We start from the raw sequence: 22136 nt of genomic DNA, 5'->3' as shown, positions 1-22136 counted from the left end.
TATTTCTATTATTATTATTAGCAATAGTAGTAGTAGTGTAGTAGTAGTTGTATTGTATTTGTACAAGTATAGAAAAGGAAATATCGACCTCTATTTGAGAAAATTGTTTGAGCATGTAACTTCCTACCTACACTGATAATTATATGAAGTCTTTTGCAAACTTTTTTTTTTTCAAATGTTCATGAAGACGATTTAGCCAAGACAAAACTCATGACAATTTTGCGGCACCCCTAGACGCTGTCTATGGCACCCCAGGGTGCCACGGCACCCAGTTTGAGAATCACTGGGAGACGCAAACGTGTCAAATACTGTTAACCTCCTTGGCCTCAAAAACCGGTGCCAACCAGCGGCGCCGAGAAATAAGCAGACATGGCAGCACACAGTGCTTTATTACTGAAAGTTACAGGTGTTTCTTGCTGATTTGAGGGCCTCACCCGACGTAGACCATATCAACGCGGCACTAGTCTCACAACCGTGGAAGGTCGCCTCTGCTACGCACACGAAGCTTCTGCCTCCCGCCCCCGACGCCTTCCGAGTTCCCGCAGGTTTCAGTAGAGAGAAAGGGACAAGAATCGCCAGGTCTTCTCGATAAAATGATTGCCATGACTGGGAAGCAGTTCTTCGCAGGCGCCGTTGCACTTGTCGTAATCCTAACAGTATGGTAGGCTAACGAACGACGAATTCTTCCTGTCCTCAGAGTAAATCCTCTCCCTCCAGATCCTTCCTGTCCTCAGAGTAAATCCTCTCCCTCCAGTTCCTTCCTGTCCTCAGAGCAATTCCTCTCACTCCAAAACCTTCCTGTCCTCAGAGTAATTCCTCTCCCTCCAAAACCTTCCTGTCCTCAGAATAATTCCTCTCCCTCCAAAACCTTCCTGTCCTCAGAGTAAATCCTCTCCCTCCAGATCCTTCCTGTCCTCAGAGCAATTCCTCTCCCTCCAAAACCTTCCTGTCCTTAGAGTAATTCCTCTCCCTCCAAAACCTTCCTGTCCTCAGGAGAATTCTCTCCCCTTCCCTCCAGAAATCCTTCCTTCCCTCCAAGGCAATTCCTCTCCCTCCAAAACTTTCCTGTCCTCCCAGAGTATTCCTTCTCCCCCACAAACAATTCCTGTCCTTTCAGAGTAATTTCCTCTCCCTCCAAACCTCCTGTCCTCCAGAGTATCCTTCCGTCCTCAGGAGTAATTCCTTCCCTCCAGATCACTCCTGTTCCTCAGAGAATTACTCCCCAAACCTTCCTGTTCCTGAGAGTAAGTCCTCCCCCTCAAAAAACCTTCCGTGGTTCCTCAGAGTAATTCCTCTCCCTCCAGATCCTTCATGTCCTCAGAGCAATTCCTCTTCCTCCAAAAACCTTACCTGTCCACCAGAGTAATTTCCTCGCCCCTCCAACAAAACCTTCCTGTCATAAGAGTAATTCCTCTCCCTCCAAAACCTTCCTACCCTTAGAGTAATTCCTATTCCCTACCCAAAAAAACCATTCCTGTCCTCCAGAGCAAATTCCTTACCCTCCCTCCAGATCCTTCCTGTCCTCAGATAAATTCCTCTCCCTCCAGGATCCCTTCCTGTCCTCATTGTAATTCCTCCTCCTCCAAAAACTTCCTGTCCGCAGAGTAATTCTCCTCTCCCTCCAAAACCTTCCTGTCCTCAGAGCAATTCCTCTCCCTCCAGATCCTTCCTGTCCTCAGATAATTCCTCTCCCTCCAGATCCTTCCTGTCCTCATTGTAATTCCTCTCCCTCCAAAACCTTCCTGTCCTCAGAGTAATTCCTCTCCCTCCAAAACCTTCCTGTCTTCAGAGCAATTCCTCTCCCTCCAGATCCTTCCTGTCCTCATTGTAATTCCTCTCCCTCCAAAACCTTCCTGTTCTCAGAGCAATTCCTCTCCCTCCAGATCCTTCCTGTCCTCAGAATAATTCCTCTTCCACCTCCTCGACGCCCTGACCTGGCCACCCGCTCCCCTTCCCACCCCCACCCCTAACCCCCACATTGACTTTGCAAAGCTGACAGGGATCTTGACAGCCTCGTATGTATTCAAGAGTGGAAAATAGACAGAAAAAAAAAATAAAACACAGATAGTTTGCGTTGATGTGATTATAGCAAAAGTTACTCTCCGGAGATCGATCCCATAGACGGGAGCAGTGCGATTTTAGGCGAAGTGGCCTGTGAATTATCCGGTTTGTCATTCTGCAACTAGAGCAGTGAATCAGGCTCTGTACATGGTAGCTAGTCCACTATAATTGGTCCTTTTGGATGAGAGCTGTATTATAATATATATATATATATATATATATATATATATATATATATATAGTATTATTATTATATATATGATTATAATCACTTTAGCACGTGATTCCACTTATCATACATATCCACAGGTGAAAAATAAGAGGGCGGGGTGTAGGTCCTGACCAGTTTCGACTTCATTTCCAAGCCATTCAATCCGCTTCCCCTGTCCCGAATTAGGTAGACGCTAATTCTTGGTTGACAGTCACCTTCTCCGTTCGACCCTCAAAGTGACGTAAGGACTTAATTTGACGCTTCTATGAATGGCTACGTACATTTCATGTTTCTTCATCTATAGTCGAATGTGACTCGTGATAGACACGCCATGATTTATCGGGACTGGGTATAAAATAACGCTTATTTTATGCCTTGTTACGCGTGATAGCCTGCCATTAATTTTGCACATTCAAAATTTGGATTATGCATATACATTAATATATATTATATATATTTGTATATATATATATATATATATATAAAAAAAAGAAAATATATATATATATATATTTTGTATATAGTATATAATAGATTACATATATATACATATAGATATATATATATATATATATCTATATATATATATATGTATTATGTATATATATATATATATATATATATATATATATATATATAAGATATACTTATATCTATGGAAAGGACAGGGTGACAAGGAAATACCCGGTCATCAGGTGAAAATACATTTCTTGCCGACGCGTTTCGTAACACATAGTTACATCATCAAGGCTAAAAGAGAAACAACACAATAGAAAATCATGAAATATAACTTTGACTTTAAGAGTCTCAACCAATATTAAAAAAATATACATAAAATTAAAATAATTTAAAAAGCACCTGCTAAACTAAAAAGTTGAAGACAGTGATTCGGAAAGAAGGGAGAATCAACGAAGAAAAGGAAAAGAAAGCCGGTTCAACCCAGATACAACTGTACCGAGGAAGTGTGTGAGTTCAACTTGGTCACTAACTGCTTAATAAATAACGACTCTAATATCAGCAGTTCGTGTAAACGGCTTGTTTGGCCCAAGACAGAGAAGTCAGTATAATTGATGGCGGTTTTACAAATTTTTTGCATGATTTCTGACGTTAGAAAATTCAGGATTGGACATTGTGCAGCCAGTACAATGACTTACACCATAATGTGAATCAGCTCTGACATTTATCAATCGTCGTTTAGTCGAACCCACGTAAGTCCCCAAATCACATCTGGGGCAAGTATATTTATATACGACTGGAGATTGCAATATTGGGCAGAGTCTGTCTTTAAAATTTTGAAAAGTGATCCTATTTTAAGGATTTTTTGGAATTAATATGATTTGCAACATATTTAAGTGTTTTTCAATTGCTGACTTGAGATTCCTTCTAAATTTGTCGTCTTGGATGCATGGAATACTGGCATAAAGTTTCTTTCGTGGAACGGTGCTTATGGAAGGGGAGTCCGATAGTTTCTTATTTAGAACATTCTTGCAATGTTTGAAGAAAACATGTGAGGGAAACCAGTTATCGGAACAATATTTAAACAGGAACAATATTTCTTTATGATACAAATCCCAGGAAGAGGTTAGAGTGTAAGTCCGATGGAGCAAGGTAAAAATTGAATTAAGCTTAAAATTATAAAAATAAGCATGATAAAAGTTTGAACCCAGACCGGAGAAAGACTTTTTTTCTAAAAACGGAAGTGTTAAAACTATCACCACTTCGAAACACCAAAACATCCAAAAATGGTTATCGATCTTTTTCCTCTCTCTCTAATGTAAACTTGATATTAGGATGTAATTCATTAATGTACGAGAGAAATTGATCATCATGGAAAGCTGATTTGAAAAGAACAAAGGTGTCATCGACAAACCGTTTATACGCAAGAGGACAAAAACCAAGGGGGCAATTTTCCAACATGTCCTCCTCCAGGGAGCACATGAAAATGTTGGAAAAGGTGGCACCGACCGAGAGGTGATCCCATTGCCATTCAGTCAACCTGTTTATACAGATGATCATTAAAAATGAAGGTAGTGTCCAGCACTGGTAATTGCAACAATTTCTTAAAAAGGCAGCGATCATAGTTAAAATAAGTGTCATTTGGTTCAATGAAAATTTATCTAAAATATCCTCGATTGTTTCTCCTACTGGGACATTTGTGAATAAGGATTCAACATCGTAATTGGTCATATATAAGTCAGAGTCTTGACATAAAACATATGATTTGAATTCTTCGGAGTTTTTCAAGGTATGTTGATTAGAAGTAAACAGTTCTAGTGAAGGAACTAGTAGGTATTTATCTAGTTTGTAATTCGGAGCTTGAATGGATGACAATATTGTTCTCATTGGGGTTCCTTCTTTGTGTGTTTTAGGTAGACCGTAAAGGACTCCAAACAATGTGCCTGAACAATATAGATCTTCATAAGTGTCTTTGCTAATGACATTCTTAGTTAAGTTCTTTTAGAAATCTATTGATTTCGTCTTCAACTAAATATATGTTTACATTCATGTTTACCAATTTTCTGAAACTTGCTTTTGTCCCTCAGAATAGACTCCATTTTATTGATATAATCTTCTTTGTTCAAGACGACAGTGCCCTTACCCTTATCAGGTTTAGTCATTATCAAGTTTTCATTCTTTGCCAGATTTGTCAGAATATCCAAGCCAGTTTTCTTAAAGAAAGGTGTCCAGTTAGTCGTCAATTTTCCAGATGCATGAGTCATAGCCAGTAGTTGTGACTGTAATTTACTCATATCAATATTAAAAGGTTGATTTTTTAACCTGTGAAATAATGATTCTAAAGGCAGAAAAAACCTGTTGTGGTTTGGTTTGTAAGAAGGCATGTGGCAGAAGTCCAATCCAAGAGATAACAAGAACTCTTCTCGTTGAACCTTTCCTCTCCTGTAGTACTGTCAAAACGAGAAGAGTTCTTCTTATCTCTTGGATTGGACTTCTACCACATGCCTTCTTACAAACCAAACTACAACAGGTTTTTTCTGCCTTTAGAATCATTATTTATATATACATATATATGTATGTAAGACAGAAAACGTTGGCGCAAACAGGCCACAGCGTATGGAAGGACAGGGTGACAAGGAGATAGCCGGTCATCAGGTGATAGTACATTTATTGCCGACGGTGCTTTTTAAATTGCTTTCATTTTATGTATGTTTTTTGTATATTTGTTGAGACTTTTAAAGTCAAAGTTATGTTTCATGTATTTTTAATTTGTTTTGTTTCTCTTTTAGCCTTGATGATGTAACTATGTGTTACGAAACGCGTCGGCAATAAATGTACTATCACCTGATGACCGGCTATCATCTTGTCACCCTGTCCTTCTATATGTAGTATATATTATATATATATATATATAATTTATATATGTAACTATATATATATATATATATCTATATATATTCATATATATATAGATATTATATAAATGTATATGTATGCATGTATATATACATATATATATATATATATATATACATGATACATAACATATATATATATATATATATATATATATATATATATATATATATATATGTGTGTGTGTGTGTGTGTGTGTGTACGTATGTATTGAAGCCCTTTCACTTTCACACTCCACGCTCAATAGACCAGTCCTTTTTTTTAGAATCCCATTCGACGTGGCGAAGGGGGAGCAGCGGTTCAGTTGCGCAATGTTCATCCGTGAATAATCACTGTCAGATTTCCATTTCCATAATTAATTTGCGCTTCCGTCCCCCAACAGGAGCCGTCCTCAGGTGATCAAGGAGGTAGTGCAAACCAGCGGGGCCGTGTTCATAAAGGGTAAGTAAGAACTCTTTTCTGTTCTTGACTCAGCATTGCCTGGCCGTGTTCCTCTGACGGTGTGCTTTTGAAGGGAAATGAAGCGATTAGGGAAGAAGAGTCGGTGCACTGTAGGCATCTCTTAAGGGTCTTTGCAGCGTCCCTAGGCCCGGAGCCGCAACCCCTTTCATTCTTTTTACTGTACCTCCTTTCAAATTCTCTTTCTTCCATATTGACTTTCCACCTCCTCCAACAATTATTCCATAGTGCCACTACTTTGAGGTTTTCCTCCTATTGAGCTTAATCCTTGTTTGTGTAATTGGTCATGTCAGCTTAAAAGCATCTACGTGCATCTCTGCAGGTTCTAGTTTTGAGCTGAAGCTTTTCGTTTATCGCCAATTTAGCCTCAAAAGCGCTTTTACGATTTGCAAATTATTTACTGAGATATTTATGAAGGAGTTTATCATGAAACCATCACTATTTGAAAGTGATTGAGACAGTATGTAATCCTTTTCTTGTCTTGTCGTCCCATCGTCTACTATCATCTACTGTCGCTTTCTTTCAGAGGTGCGGCGCATGGATCTCAAAGTGTGCCCCATTCCAGCAACGCCTGACTACAAGAAATTCCGAGAGGTAGAAGTGGCGAAGCAACTGCCATGTAAGAACTTTGTAAGTCGCTGAGAGTTGGTTATCCGTTTTTCGTCTTCCTTAACTAACTGTGGCAACTGTCTTTTAGAAGACGTCACTCACGGTTCCAATGATTTTCCTCGTCTTCCTTAACTGAAGCTCTCCGTGGCAACTGTCTTCTAGAAGACGTCACTCACGGTTTCCAATGATTTTCCCGCCACCAAATGCCCTTTGAATGAAGCTTTTGTCGTCAGGATTCATCTCCCAACCGTTAAACTTTCTTTTTCTATTAATTAATTTATTTATTTTTCTATTTATTCATTTATTTATTTTTTGTCTCTGCAGTCGTATTTCGGAGTGGGCGACGGAAGCAAGGGAGTGTGTTTGGATAAGGAGTACCAACTGCAGCCCGGGCGATGCAACGTCCTGTCCTTCGGTATAAATAATGACTGGACATTCGATGACCACTTCGGGAAATTTGGCTGCAAGGTGAGAGAGAGAGAGAGAGAGAGAGAGAGAGAGAGAGAGAGACCTTACAGCTCGTTCGGGTTGCCCCAGGTCCCTCAGTGTGAGGCATCTCTAATGTCTACCAAAGAATTGCTAATGCACCTTCCGGTATATTTTGCATCTTCCAATCTTGGATGGTCTGGGATGCAGAGAGAGAGAGAGAGAGAGAGAGAGAAAAATACATTAATTGGATTGGGCGTGGGAAGTCAACAGATGTTCAATTCGTATACTTGTGCTCAATTGAGAATGAAATCGCTCTTTGAACTTTAGTTTGAAAGCGTGGGAGGGGGAGTCTTTGACATTTATTGATCTCACTGGCTGATGGTTGTTTTTCTGACAGGTGTACTCGTTCGATCCCACCATCGGTAAAGAGGACCACCAACACTCTCCCAACGTCACCTTCTACAACCTGGGCATTAGCAGCAAGAAAGGCACGGTAGACATAGGAGGGAAAATGTGTGAGGTAAGGAAAATGGGAGGTCATGGTGGATTTTGAGTAGATGGTCATCAAGCCCCGTAGGGAGGGTATAGTGCTGAAACCCCTCTCGTTCCTTTTACTGTTCTTCCTTTCATATTCTCTTTAGTCCGTCTTACTTGCCACCCTCTCCAGAGACTAATTAATTAGTTTATTTTTTAATCCTTTCTTCTTCTTTCTGTATTTCCCTCTACTTCCTCTTACTTCTTCTTAATGAACACCATAATATTCTTTGGAAGGTTGATTTCATGTCAGTGGCCCCTAATGGTGGGCTTGTTCCATATGAATAGGTTTATCTACTGTATAAATAATAATAATAATAATAATAATAATAATAATAATAATAATAATAATAATAATAATATAATACTGTTAAAAAGAATGGCAGAATTAAGCGAGTTGATTTTATATATTGTTTTTTCTATTTTCCTTACAATTCGCTTCTCAGGCTCAGCGATATTTCTGAGTAACTGGCCAATATTCATATTGGGAATTTTCAAAAAATTATAAATGCTGAAGGTAATCTTTTATTAGAACGGGATATCAGGTCCAGGTCAAGCAGGGGTCGTTGTCAGTAGCGGTATTATTCCGTAGGCGTAGTTCAGTTCGAGGCCGGGGTCGTCTTCGGTTTAAGGGCTGGTATTGGTGCTGGTATAGCTGGTATCACGTGAAGAGGTTTCATATACTGAATGATAATAATAATAATAATAATAATGATAATAATAATCTTTGGAAGCTTGAATTTCAAGTCAATGGCCCCTTTGGTGGGCTTGTTCCATACGACTAGATTTCATGTAATAAATAATAATAAGAAACATCAGCTACCTTGCAGTTATAAGTGGTACGAGCACCAACCTGAAGGCGTGATAGAAAACGATCAGGCAAAGATCCTCTGGGACTATGGTATCAGAACAGATAGGGTGATACGTGCAAATAGACCAGACGTGACGTTGATTGACAAAATCAAGAAGAAAGTATCACTCATTGATGTCGTAATACCATGGGACACCAGAGTTGAAGAGAAAGAAAGGGAAAAAGGGATAAGTATCAAGACCTGAAAATAGAAATAAGAAGGATATGGGATATGCCAGTGGAAATTGTAACCATAATCATAGGAACACTAGGCACGATCCCAAGATCCCTGAAAAGGAATCTGGAAAAACTAGATGCTGAAGTAGCTCCAGGACTCATGCAGAAGTGTGTGATCCTAGAAACGGCGCACATAGTAAGAAAAGTAATGGACTCCTAAGGAGGCAGGATGCAACCCGGAACCCCACACGATAAATACCACCCAGTCAAATTGGAGGAATGTGATAGACAAGAAAAAAAATAATAATAATAATAATAACCTTTGGAAGCTTGAATTTCAAGTCAATGGCCCCTTTGGTGGGCTTGTTCCGTATGAATAGGTTTCATCTACTGAGTAATAGTAACGTTGTTGGCCTTTCTCGTGTTGAAAGGTGGATACGTACTCGAACATCCTGGAGAGACTGGGTCTGAAGGACTCTGTCATCGACTACCTCAAGATGGACGTCGAGTACGCGGAGTACGAATTCTTCAAAGAGGTCTTCAGCAGGACCCCCGACCTCTTGTTGAACGTCAGGCAGATCGGCATGGAGACCCATCATGGTAAGGTTAATGGTACCCCTTTTGTTGCTATAGTAGATCCACATCACCCGTGCATCTGATGTCTAAGCCAGTCCCTTACGACGCTCCTGGTTGGCTGTTGATACGCCTGTTTCTTTGAGGAACAGCTGGCTGGACGGCCAGATGGTCACCACAGTGTACTTCACCATCTCCAGGCTGTTCTTGGGAAGCTGAAATTTTAAGTCATTGGCCCCGTTTGGTGGGCTAGTTCCATATGAATAGGGTTCATCTTGTGAGTAATAATAATAATAATAGTGTTGGAAGTGATAGCTGCATCACCTACATTCATTTTTATCTAGTTTTCTCTCCGTCTTTCTACTTATTGCTTTTTCAAGGTTACTGCATTGCGCTAGTACCCGTCATAGGGAAGAAACTCGATGTAGGCTGAGTGCAGCTGATGCAACGATTACTTAAAACACAACGTGCTTGAAAGAGGGTCTTCTACTTTCATATGAAATAATAATAATAATAATAATAATAATAATAATAGTAATAATATTAATGATAAGCTTGCCAAAGTCTTCAAAATATGAAAATATAAAGAGAATAGGTCAGGAAAGGTAATGTCTAGTTCACGAATGCCCCATCCTGTTATCAAGGCTCAGTATCTGGGTGATATATATAGTATATATATATATATATATATATATATATATATATATATATATATATATATATATATATACATATGCCTTTTGTAGGTCGTTAAGATAATGTCTAGTTCACAAGTGATTCCCCCCTCCCCCCATTTTTTTTTGTATTCAGGTCGCTAAAGCGAACTGCCTGAGGGGGAAAAATGAACAAACAAACACATTCTCTTCTAGGTCGTCCGGGTGACTTGGAATTTCTTTGGAAGCACTACCACCTTCTCGGCTGTATAGGTTTCAGAATCGTAGACTGTCGGCAGTACGCTAACCGTGCCGAAATTTTGTGGACCCGCCCGGGGCCATAGCAAAATCCCCTGAGATACTCTGCAAAGGACCAGAGAGAACGTGTGCAGTGTAGTATTTTGTAGAAGTCCCGCTTGCAGATCTGTTTCACAAAACCAGAGAGCTAAGTGGAAAAAAGTTATCTTAGACCAGTAACCTAAGAGAAGACATTGTTCCTAGACTAGTGAGCTAAGTGGAAACGAATTTTCCTAGACCAATGAGCTACGTGTAACTAAGTTGTCCTAGACTATAATAAGCTAAGTGAAAACATTTTCCTCCGACTAATATAAGCTAACTGGTGATTTTGTAAAATACCTCTCTGTTTCGTGCCATTTTCTGCCTTAGATGTAGCTAATAGTAAACTAAAGACGTATTAAGTTGAATTTCTTTTCTTGTTGATAGGTGCACTGGATTTAATTATTAAAAGTTTAAAAAAGGATTTAGCAACGAATGCGTTATTGTTCCAATGGTTTATTTTTCTGGATTTTCGAATTCGTTTGACCTTTTTTCATTACTAAATCAGGTTTTCTTCATTCTTGTTGTCGAAACAGTCTTGGAAAAATTTTGCTCAAGGAGGGGAGCATTGGAAGCCATTTTTTATAAGTTACCCTTGTAATAAGAAACTCTCGTGTCGTTTTCTCTGATACATTTTCTTTATTATACTTGATGGGATATGTGTATGAAGCTACCATAAACGTTGTTATAGTGTTTGTCAATAATTACTCTGAACTTCATTATATTTGTAATTAAAATGGAATATGCCTTCTATAACTGCTCTTGTTAAGGAGTAATTCTTACTAATTTAGTAATGTTTTGGAAATAAAAGATGTTGTGTTTAATTATATTTTTACTATTGTTATTATTCTATTATTAGCTTACACCAGGGCCCCTGTCGAAATATGCCTGATCCTCGTCAAAATACAATCCAGGGAGGAGACTTAAAACTAAAGCCAAAGCCCAAATAAGCCTACCATTAAAACGGAGGACTTGAAATCAACCATAAAAATTGGTCCATGCTATAACTGAAGTTTCACCCATCTTGCCTATCATCTAAAAGAAAAAAAAAAAAAAAAAAAAAAAAAAAAAAAAAAAATCCAGAGGTGGCTATTTTTAGTCCCTCAATCCCAAAAAGTTAACGAAGCTCATTTCAAAAGGGAAAAATCGCTCTTTTGCCATCATGGTGGGCCGTGCTGACGCTTTCGATATTCGTGGTCAGAAGACGGCTGCTTTGTCCAGTTCCAATGTTAACACAACAACAAGTATCAGATTGAGAAGATCAAGTCATACGAGAATTTGAAGCCAGACAAAGGGCCCCCAAAAGAAGGTTCTTACAGGAATCAGACGAAGCAGGGGCTATAGTTTGTGGTTTGGTAGGAAAGTGTTATAAGTGTCATTAGATATGCGTGCTGGCCTGATACATATGGGCTGAACACCTGAGACATGGCTGCTAAATTATGAAGCGCTATGGCTAAAACTAAAGGTAACTTGCTTGCATAACTGACTGGCTAACTGGCGTTATTTATTGCAACCAAAGGAATATAACTGAATATGATATATATATATATATATATATATATATATATATATATATATATATATATATGGATCACCTAAAGATTAGCGACCCCTAATACCTCTCCTGAAGAAAAGCGACCCCAATATTTTCCACCTGAAGATAAACGACCCCTCCTTGTTGGTGTCTCCAATCTTCAGGTGACCCACTTTAGCTCATAATATTATAGAAAAAAGGAGAAAATATATATTCATTAAAATTACTTTATTAAACATTTGTTAAAAACACAAATTTAGACAAACAATCAATAGTTAATTAAAAGCGTATGGTCTTGCAATTTCAGTACAAAAATAATCAAACCTACTGTAACCACTGTGGCTAGCACGCGCAGAACATACCGAGCTTGCCAAGAATCTTTAAATATGCAGATGAGGCACGAAGCGCCGTTCCCCCATGGCCTTACTGTAACCCCTGTTAATTAACCCCTGTTAATTCCTCACCTTAAGAAAAGCGACCCCAATATTTTCCACCTGAAGAAAAGCGACCCCAGCGTGTGTTGGGGTTGTTTTTCTTCAGGTGATCCATATATACATATATATATATATATATATATATATATATATATATATATATATATATATATATATAAATTCAGTAACTTTGGACCGTGTATCTTGACGGTTCTGTTATGCGATGAATAATCTGCATTCCTATCATATTTCGATGGTCATTACACAATGAGCAACATAAGTGTTATGATATTGGGTGTGTGTGTGTGTGTGTGTGCAGTAAACAAATAAAACCGAGTAAGACACTTTGTGAAAAAAAAGAAAAAGAAAAAAATTCTGTCTGTGAAATAAATTAGCTTGTGACTCATATAGCAGAGGGAAACAGAAACTTTGGTTGGCAGATGGTCAATGTGAAATATGCGTGTTTGGCCTGATAAGGAGAGAGAGAGAGAGAGAGCGTTCTCTACAAAATATGTACATATACGTGAACATAAGTTCAGTGAGAATCTCTATGATTGGCTGGCTACCTGCTGTGACACTGAATGAAAATATATATTATATTATATATATTATTATATTGTATATATATATCTATATATATATAATATATTAGATATAGATATATATATATATCACACTATCCACAGGTGAAAAATAAGAGACAGGGTGTAGGTCCTGACCGGTTTCGGATTTATTTTCAAGCCATTGACAAAGGACTGATACATAGTATTAGAATTCACGAGTATATATACTACAAAGACAGTACTGACGAACATACACACAACAGTTTGAGACTGCAGATCCACCCACACGCAGGTGTCAAGGTAGGAGTGGCTTTCAAAAATCATTAGGCTAAAATTTTACAATAAATTCTCTAGGGATACTACCGCTTAGGGTACAAGTCCACACCTGACAGGTGTCAGGGAGGCGGGGTTGAACATCATTCATTACCACTACTGCCCCCTACTGTGTTTACAAATATAATAATCCTATTTTTCATATATCTCTACAGCCAACCTTAAAATTTAAACAGTTTACAAATTTCTTTTGATATTAAAGGATCAAGTTTATACATTCCTTGACTGATGTTCATATTATTGTTGTAACTTTCTTTTATACAACTAGATTCAATGATATTCCTTTCCAATGCATTATTAGAACACACCAGCTTTTTTGCCCCTTCCCAGTTAATAGCATGATTGTTCTCACTAACATGTACAAATATACCACTATTTCCCTGTGCATATCTCACACATTGTTTATGTTGTTCTATTCTTTTTTCCAGTGCTTTCCCCGTTTGACCAATGTAAAAGTTGTCACAAGACTTACACGGGATTTTATATACACATCCTTTAGCATTGTCGGGGGACTACCAACGCCAATCATGAATGTGTCGTCAACTGGCTGGTTCATTTTGAATGTTGGACACTTTTTTTTTTTTTTTTTTTTTTTTTTTTCCTGACCTAGTTCCTCGTTGAACGAGTGGTTTTCGCGCTCGGCTGCCAATCCGGTGGTCCAAATTTCGATTCTCGGCTCTGCCAACGTGGAATCAAAGGAATTTCAGGTGATAAAAATTCATTTCTCGATATAATGTAGATCGGTGACCAATTGGTTCCTAGCCACGCAAAAATATCTAATCCTTCGGTCCAACCCTAGAAGAGCAGTTAATCAGCTCAGTGGTCTGGTCAAACTAAGATATACTTAACTTTTCCTCTGACCTACGTAGATGTTTTTGCTGGCAACACCAGACAGGCAGTTGCTGCAGAAGTGTATAGTTGTCTAGCATCAGGTTTAATACTCAATTTTCTTGGAGCTTTACCTTCACTACAGTTCAAACGTGGAATGGTTTGCCCAGTGCTGTTGTGGAATCTGATCCCCAAATGTTTACTTGAGGATCAATTTTGTTCCTGCTGACGTTTCCTGAATGGCAGGTGCATTAGTCTTATTTTCCGTTTCCTCTTTATGTATTCATCTCGTTTTATTTTAATTCTTCCCTCCCTGCAGACGGATTTCACTTGGAAGCTGGGGTTTGTATAGCCCGTCGACTGTCCGAATATAAGTTTTCGGCTTAAGATTTACGAGGAAGAATGAAATAGAGATATACAGGTTAATCGAAGTTTGTGGCTCTCTATAATTTCTCTTTTCTGGTGATAAATCCTTTTCCAATGACTCAAAGATAACTTTTTTAAGTTTTTATATTTGTTCTCCTTTCTTCACTTGTGAAGTGGTTTGGGTTTTCTGTAATTTAGTCGAAGATAGCAAAGTTGGCTTTTCTTTAGTCTAAAGTTTGGTTGTTGGAGTCCACTTAATTGTGAATTTTCACCATGTTTTTTTTTTTCTCTCTCTGAACTAGTGACACGCACATTGAAGCTAGTCTCGACAATGGCGGACCACCGGCTCACGATTACTGATAGTTTTGGAGGTAAATACACTTGTTTAAAGGGTGATTTTAGGGTTTGGTGAAACTTTATTGTATTTTTAAGGTTGGTGTAACTTTTTTCTTTTTTTCAGGTTTTTTGGTTTTTTTTTTTTTTTTTTTTTTTGTTAAGGCTTGGTGAAACATTTTATTTTTAAGGTTGGTGAAAATGTTTATTAAAGTTTGGAGAAACTTTTTTTTTTTAAGGTTTGGTAAAACTTTTTATTTTATTAACTTTTAAGGTTTGGTGAAACTTTTTATTTCTTATTAAGGTTTGGTGAAACTTTTTTTTTCTTTTTTTAAGGTTTGGTGATTCCAACCCTCCCACAGGGTTTTTGAACCACGGACGAATGCCAGCCTTAACTATAGATATCCTCCTTTCATACTTTCTTTTGATCTGACCTCCCACCCACTCGAACAATTGTTTCATAGCGCAATTGCGACGTTTCCGTCCTGTCATTGCACCCTTCAAACTTCGTGAGTCATTTCCTTTGCACAGCAGAATTAACCGCAATAGTGTAGGTCCTAGGGCTCGACCTTTGACCTCATTCCAGCATTCGGTGCAGTGATTAAAATGGTCATCAATCACGGATACTTGACGCAGGTGGTCCCTTATTAATAGTGGCCATTTATTCCATGGCTCGTCCAAAATTACCACCGCCCCCCCCCCCTCCCCCACTTCAGAGGCAACAGATGTTCGCACCAGACTACGGCCACTATCATGGAAACATCTGCTGTGCACCTGTGTGCAGCTGCTCTCGTCCTATTGTTAAGTAAATGATTCGTGGCGAGTTGGTTAAATTGCCATTTTCTCCTCTCCGTTTTCTATATTTTGTTCTATTTATTTTGCTCTATGTATTCTCAATATAGTTCTTTATTTTTTTTGCTTGCTCTATTTTTTTCTCTATATTCTTTTGCTTTCTGTATATTTTTCTTATTTATATTTTGCTTTATTTTCCTCCATATATTTTATTTTTGCTCTTATATTTTTTTTCTTTCCGTACTGCTGCACAAATGGAGGTTACTTTTGTGAGGTTGCTGCGCTATGACAACTTCATTCAGTGATATTTGGGGCACCTCTTCTCACAGACACGGAGTTGACCTTTTCAAGTTTATATATGCCCTTTTCTGGGTATTTCAGGAGAATCGTGGAAAACACTCTCTCTCTCTCTCTCTCTCGTTAGGAAACTCTCTCTCTCTCTCTCTCTCATAAGGGAACACGCTCTCTCTCGTTAGGGAACTCTCTCTCTCTCTCTCTCTCTCTCTCTCGTTAGGGAAAACAATCTCTGCCGCAATATTTTACACATCTGTATATGGGCGAGTTTTCTACCGAACCAGATTGCTCTAACGTATTTGTGTGTTTTCCTGGTCGTGTTGTCAGGCAGCCGAGTGATTTTGTCATTGGAACACGTTTCCTTTAACATCTTTAGGCATTTTCCACTTAAAGCTGTTCAGTTTCAACAGAGATATCTGAAGTAACGAATGTAATGTTAGTTTTTTATTATTATCATTATTATATTTTCTTTATCTGTTATGCTACTCAACTTTCTAGTATTTATAGAGTGGGTTCCGGGTTGCGTCCTGCCTCCTTAAGAGTCCATCGCTTTTCTCGCTGTGTGTATGCTGTTTCTATCAATATTATTAAAGGTGGTATTGACAAGGTAAGGACTGTAATTGGGAATGGATTAGTACATCATCTTGCACATATTAAACCTCACAGCTCTTGATTTGATGAAATTGCCAAGGTAACCGACCCCAGATGTTACAGAAGCAATCTGAAAGTGTGTTAGCCAGATTTTTGTAGATAAGTCGAGGCTCGATTATTTTAAATTGCTTTTACGCGATATAAAATGATTCGAGACACAAGGATACATGAACATAACTAAGAGAAATGTAGTTTTAGAAGAATGATGATGATGGGAGTTGCCATTTAAAACCAAACAGTTTAGTAACTTATAAAGCTTAAGTGGGACACTGGTGAGAGCAGTTTTAAGTACTCTCATTTGAAAGGGGGGGGATGGAGCAAGGTAGCTCTTGGATTTGGAGATTGGTGAGGGAGAACTTAAAATAGCATACAATTCTGGTTAGGACGTGAAATCTGGGTAGCACAGAAATAGGAAGGACAGAGCAGGTTAACAGGGTCAAGTTAAAATATCAAGGTAGCTGACGAAATGTATAATCTAAAGAATGTAGGGTTAAAATCCGTTTAAAAGTCACTGTAAAGGGTTAATGCCATTTAAAGTCGACTTTAAAAACGGTGTTGTTATTGAAGTTCTTATAGGGCTATTGTCATATTTGCCAACAAGTTTAGTTTAGAGATGTGTATTTCTGGTGAAAGAAGTTCTCTCTCGGCGTGGTTCGGAAGTCACGTAAAGCCGTTGGTCCCGTTGCTAAATAACCACTGGTTCCATGCAACGTAAAAACACCATGCAAACAAACAAAAACAAAAAGCCAACAAGATTAGGATGTTGGTGGAAAATGGACGAATCATTTGGAGAAGACTTGTCCGCCATTTTAAGATAATCGTAAAAGTTGATTACATGAGTTAACTGACTTGTATTCCCTCAACGTCACAGATGCTCTTAATTAGTATTGTTGATTTCATGTTCGATGACATTTTTTATTTATGCTCCAAATGTGATTGCATTAAATTTGCATTAAATTTCAATTTTATTTCATTGTCTTTAAAAATTAAGTAAAGAATGGAGAAAGCCGTGAATTACGTCAAGAATGGAAAAAGCCGTGAATTAAGTCTTAAGAATGGAGAAAGCCGTGAATTATGCCAAGAATGGAAAAAGCCGTGAATTAAGTCAAGAATGGAAAAAGCCGTGAATTAAGTCAAGAATGGAAAAAGCCGTGAATTAAGTCAAGAGTGGAAAAAGCCGTGAATTAGGTCAAGAATGGAAAAAGCTGTGAATTATGTCCAGAATGAAAAAAGTTGTGAATTACGTCCAGAATGAAAAAAAAGTTTGAATTACGTCTAGAATGAAAAAAAAGTTATGAATTACGTCCAGAATGGAAAAAGTTGTGAATTACATCGAAAATGGTAAAAAGCCGTGAATTACGTCCAAAATGGAAAAAAGCTGTGAATTACGTCCAAAATGGAAAAAAGCTGTGAATTACGTCCAGAATGGAAAAAACCCATGAATTACATTTAGAATGGAAAAAAGCTGTGAATTACATCCAGAATAGAAAAAAGTTGTGAATTACGTCTAGAATGGAAAAAATTTGTGAATTACATCCAGAATGGAAAAAGTTGTGAATTACGTCCAGAATGGAAAAAAGACGTGAATTACGTTTGGAATGGAAAAAAAGACGTGAATTACGTCCAGAATGGAAAAAAGCTGTGAATTACGTCGAGAATGGAAAAAAGCCGTGAATTACTTCCAGAATGGAAAAAGCCGTGAATTACGTCCAGAATGGAAAAAAGCCGTGAATTACGTCCAGAATGGAAAAAAGTTGTGAATTACGTCCAGAATGGAAAAAAGTTGTGAATTACGTCCAGAAAGAAAAAAAGTTGTCAATTACGTCTAGAATGGAAAAAAAGTTATGAATTACGTCCAGAATGGAAAAAGTTGTGAATTACGTCTAGAATGGAAAAAAGCCGTGAATTACGTCCAGAATGGAAAAAAGCCGTGAATTACGTCCAGAATGGAAAAAAAGCTGTGAATTACGTCCAGAATGGAAAAAAGCCATGAATTACGTTCAGAATGGAAAAAAGCCGTGAATTACATCCAGAATGGAAAAAAGTTGTGAATTACGTCCAGAATGGAAAAAATTTGCGAATGTCCAGAATGGAAAAAGTTGTGAATTACGTCCAGAATGGAAAAAAAGACGTGAATTACGTTTGGAATGGAAAAAAGACGTGAATTACGTCAAGAATGAAAAAAAGTTGTGAATTACGTCCAGAATGGAAAAAAGTTGTGAATTACGTCCAGAATGGAAAAAAGTTGTGAATTACGTCCAGAAAGGAAAAAAAGTCGTGAATTACGTCCAGAACGGAAAAAAAGACGAGAATTACGTCCAGAATGGAAAAAAGTTGTGGATTACGTCCAGAATGGAAAAAAGGTAACGTGGAAATTAACTCTAAGAATGGAAAAAAAAAAACGGAACGTGAATTACCGTCTAGAGATGAAAAGTAAAGTTGTGAAAAAAAAAAGTTACGTCGCAGACAATGGAAGAAAAAGTTGTGAAATTACGATACTAGAATGGAAAAAGACATGAAATTGGAACATTTCAGAATGAAAATAAGTTGGTGAAGTGATTCACGTCCAGAATCTTGACAAAAGTCGATGAATTACTGTCCAGAATGCGATAAAAAAATGAGGAAAAAAGAAAATTTGGCAATGAAATGACTCTAGAAAGAAAGTGGAGGAATAAAATAAAAATTGTTGTGGAAATTAGTCTAGAATGGATAAAAATTGTGAAATTTAAACTCCTAGAATGAAAAAAAGTTGTGAACAATTAACAGTCTCCAGAATAGAAAAACGTAAAAAAAACGTGTGGTGAAATTAACGGTTTTTCCAGAATGGAAAAAAAGAACGAGGAAATTTAAACGCTCAAGAAGTAATTGAAAAAAAGCCCGTGAATTAATCGTCCAGATGGAAAAAGTTGTTGAATTTAACTGTCGCGAGGAAAAAATTGTTGAAAAAAAGACGATGGAATTAGCGTTTGGAATGGAAAAAAGGCCTGTGAATTGAAGGTAAAAAAGCGTTTCCAGAAAGTGGAACAAAAAGCGTGAATTACACTTTCCAAGAAATGGAGGAAAAAAAAATGTTTGTTGTGAATTACCTTCCTAGAGATTGAAAACCATGAATAGGAAAAAAGGACGTGAATATGTAGCGTCAAAAAAAGTTGTGAAATACGATCCATGCAATGGAAAAAAAGAAAGCCTTGTGAAAATTACGTCCCAGAATCAGGAAAAAAGTTGTGAGAATTACTGCCTAGAATCCAGAAAAGTTGTGGGGAAACAAAACCTGAAAAAAAAAAAAAAAAAAAAACCAAAAAAAACAAATGGAAAAAAGAACGTGAATTAAACGTGTGTTTGGAATGGAAAAAAAGCAGTGAAATTTACGTCCAGAATGGAAAAAGGAAAAAAGTTGCCGGAATTTACCTTCCCAGAATGGAAAAAATTTGAAAAGGAAAAAAGACGTGAATTGACGTCCAAAAAGTTGTGATTATGTTCCATGAGATGGAAAAAAATGAATGTGGAAAATTTAACGTCCAGATGGAAAAAAGTGTGAATAGCGTCAGAGATGGAAAAAAGTTCTGGAATTACTTCCAGAATGGAAAAAAAGTTCCTGAATAAAAAACTTCCAGAATTGGGAAAAGAAGTTGTGATTAAACGTCCAGAAATGGGAAAAAGAGTGTGGAAAAAAATGTTGACGTAGAATTGGAAAAAAAGTCGTGAATATGTCCAGAAATGGATAAAAAAGTTCGTGAAATTTAACGTCCAAGGAATGGAAAAAAGTCGTGAATTACGTCCGAGAATGGAAAAAAAGTCCGTGAATTACGTCCCAGAATGAAAAAAGTTGATGAATTACCTGCCAAATGGCAAAATGGAAAAAAGATAGAAAAAGACGTGAATTACGGTCCAAAAAAAGTTGTGAATTGGAAAAAAAACGTCCAGAATGGAAAAAAGTTGGTAATTACGTCCAGAAATGAAGAAAAGTTGGTGGAATTAAAAAAACGTCCAGAATGGAAAAAAGTGTGAATTACGTCCAGAATGGAAAAAAAAAGTCGTGAATTATGTTTCCAGAATTGAAAAAAGTCGTGATTACGTCAGAATGGAAAAAAAAAGGTCGTGAATTAAAAACGCTTCCAGAAATGGAAAAAAAGTTCTGTGAATTACCGGGTCCATGGGAATGGAAAAAAAAGGTCGTGGATTAAAAAACGTCCCAGAATGTGATATTATTAAAAGCCGTGACACTTCCAGAAAATGGAAAAAAAGTTGTTTGGAAAAATTAACCGGTCCAGTGAATGGAAAAAATGAAATTAGGAAAAAAGACGTGAACAATTACGTTCCAAAAAAAGTTGTGGAAATTCTCGTCCCAGGAATGGAAAAAAGTTGTGAATTACGTCCAGAATTGGAAAAAAGTTGTGAATTTACTTCCAGGAAATGGGAAATAAAGTTGTTGGAATTACCGTCCATAATGGAAAAAAGTAATTATGTCCGAATGAAAAAAGTTGTGAATTACCTCCAGAATGGAAAAAGAATAGGAAAAAAGACGTGAATTACGTCCAGAATGGAAAAAAGTTGTGAATTACGTCCAGAATGGAAAAAAGTTGTGAATTACTTCCAGAATGGAAAAAAAGTCGTGAATTATGTCCAGAATGGAAAAAGTCGTGAATTACATCCAGAATGGAAAAAAGTCGTGAATTACGTCCAGAATGAAAAAAGTTGTGAATTACCTCCAGAATGGAAAAGAATAGGAAAAAAGACGTGAATTACGTCCAAAAAAAGTTGTGAATTACGTCCAGAATAGAAAAAAGTTGTGAATTACGTCCAGAATGGAAAAAAGTTGTGAATTACGTCCAGAATGGAAAAAAGTCGTGAATTATGTCCAGAATGGAAAAAAAGGTCCGTGAATTTAAAACGTCCCGAATGGAAACCAGTCGTGAATTTAACGTCCAAAAAAGAATTGAAAAAAGTCATGAATTACGTCCAGGAATGGAAAAAAGTTCGTGAAATTAACGTCCAGAATGGAAAAAAGTTGTGAATTACGTCCATAAATGGAAAAAAGTTGTGAATTCGCCCTGGAAAAAATGGAAAAATTGTGAATTTTACGGTCCAGAATGGAAAAAAGTTGTGAATTACGTCCAGAATGGAAAAAAAGTTGTGAATTACGTCCAGAATGGAAAAAGGACGCGAATTACGTCCAGAATGGAAAAAGACTTAAATTACGTCCAGAATGGAAAAAAGACGAGAATTACGTCCAGAATGGAAAAAAAAGACTTAAATTATGTCCAGAATGGAAAAAAGACGAGAATTACGTCCAGAATGAAAAAAAAAGACTTAAATTACGTCCAGAATGGAAAAAAAAAAAACTTAAATTACGTCCAGAATGGAAAAAAGACGTGAATTACGTCCAGAATGGAAAAAAGTTGTGAAATACGTCCAAATGGAAAAGACGTGAATTACGTCCAGAATGAAAAAAAAGTTGTGAATTACGTCCGGAATGGAAAAAGAAGGGAAAAAAAAAACTTGAATTACGTCTAGAATGCAAAAAAGTTGTGAATTACGTCTAGATTGGAAAAAAGTTGTGAAACACGTCCAGAATGGAAAAAAGTTGTGAATTAACGTTCCAGAGGAAAAAGGAAACATAATAAAAAAGTCGTTTTGAACACCGTCCCAGGAATGGAAAAAAAGTTGTGAATTACGTCCAGAATGGAAAAAGAATATAAATAAAGTCGTGAATTACGTCCAGAATGGAAAAAAGTTGTGAATTA

General features: G+C 37.3%; 1 protein-coding gene across 1 annotated transcript; it reads left to right on the top strand.

Moving 5' to 3' along the window:
- The first annotated feature begins 430 nt into the window (after nucleotides 1-430).
- On the top strand, nucleotides 431-11088 carry LOC135198398 (probable methyltransferase-like protein 24). The gene is made up of 7 exons (XM_064225937.1): nucleotides 431-661; nucleotides 6027-6085; nucleotides 6630-6733; nucleotides 7037-7180; nucleotides 7539-7661; nucleotides 9134-9302; nucleotides 10145-11088. The coding sequence occupies exons 1-7, from the start codon at nucleotides 594-596 to the stop codon at nucleotides 10270-10272; spliced, it is 795 nt and encodes a 264-aa protein (XP_064082007.1). The 5' UTR covers nucleotides 431-593; the 3' UTR covers nucleotides 10273-11088.
- Nucleotides 11089-22136: the final 11048 nt, after the last annotated feature.

Source organism: Macrobrachium nipponense, chromosome 22 (genome assembly GCF_015104395.2).
Source record: "Macrobrachium nipponense isolate FS-2020 chromosome 22, ASM1510439v2, whole genome shotgun sequence".
NCBI lineage: Eukaryota > Metazoa > Arthropoda > Malacostraca > Decapoda > Palaemonidae > Macrobrachium > Macrobrachium nipponense.
The sequence above is the reverse complement of the archived record's forward strand: the minus strand, read 5'-3'. Positions and strand labels throughout refer to the sequence as shown.

Excerpts from the sequence above, each read along its gene's own strand:
- LOC135198398 (XM_064225937.1), top strand. The coding sequence starts at position 594 with ATGATTGCCATGACTGGGAAGCAGTTCTTCGCAGGCGCCGTTGCACTT. Across the intron at positions 7,181-7,538 it reads TCGGGAAATTTGGCTGCAAG|GTGTACTCGTTCGATCCCAC; the intron begins GTGAGAGAGAGA and ends TTTTTCTGACAG. Across the intron at positions 9,303-10,144 it reads CGGCATGGAGACCCATCATG|GTCGTCCGGGTGACTTGGAA; the intron begins GTAAGGTTAATG and ends ATTCTCTTCTAG.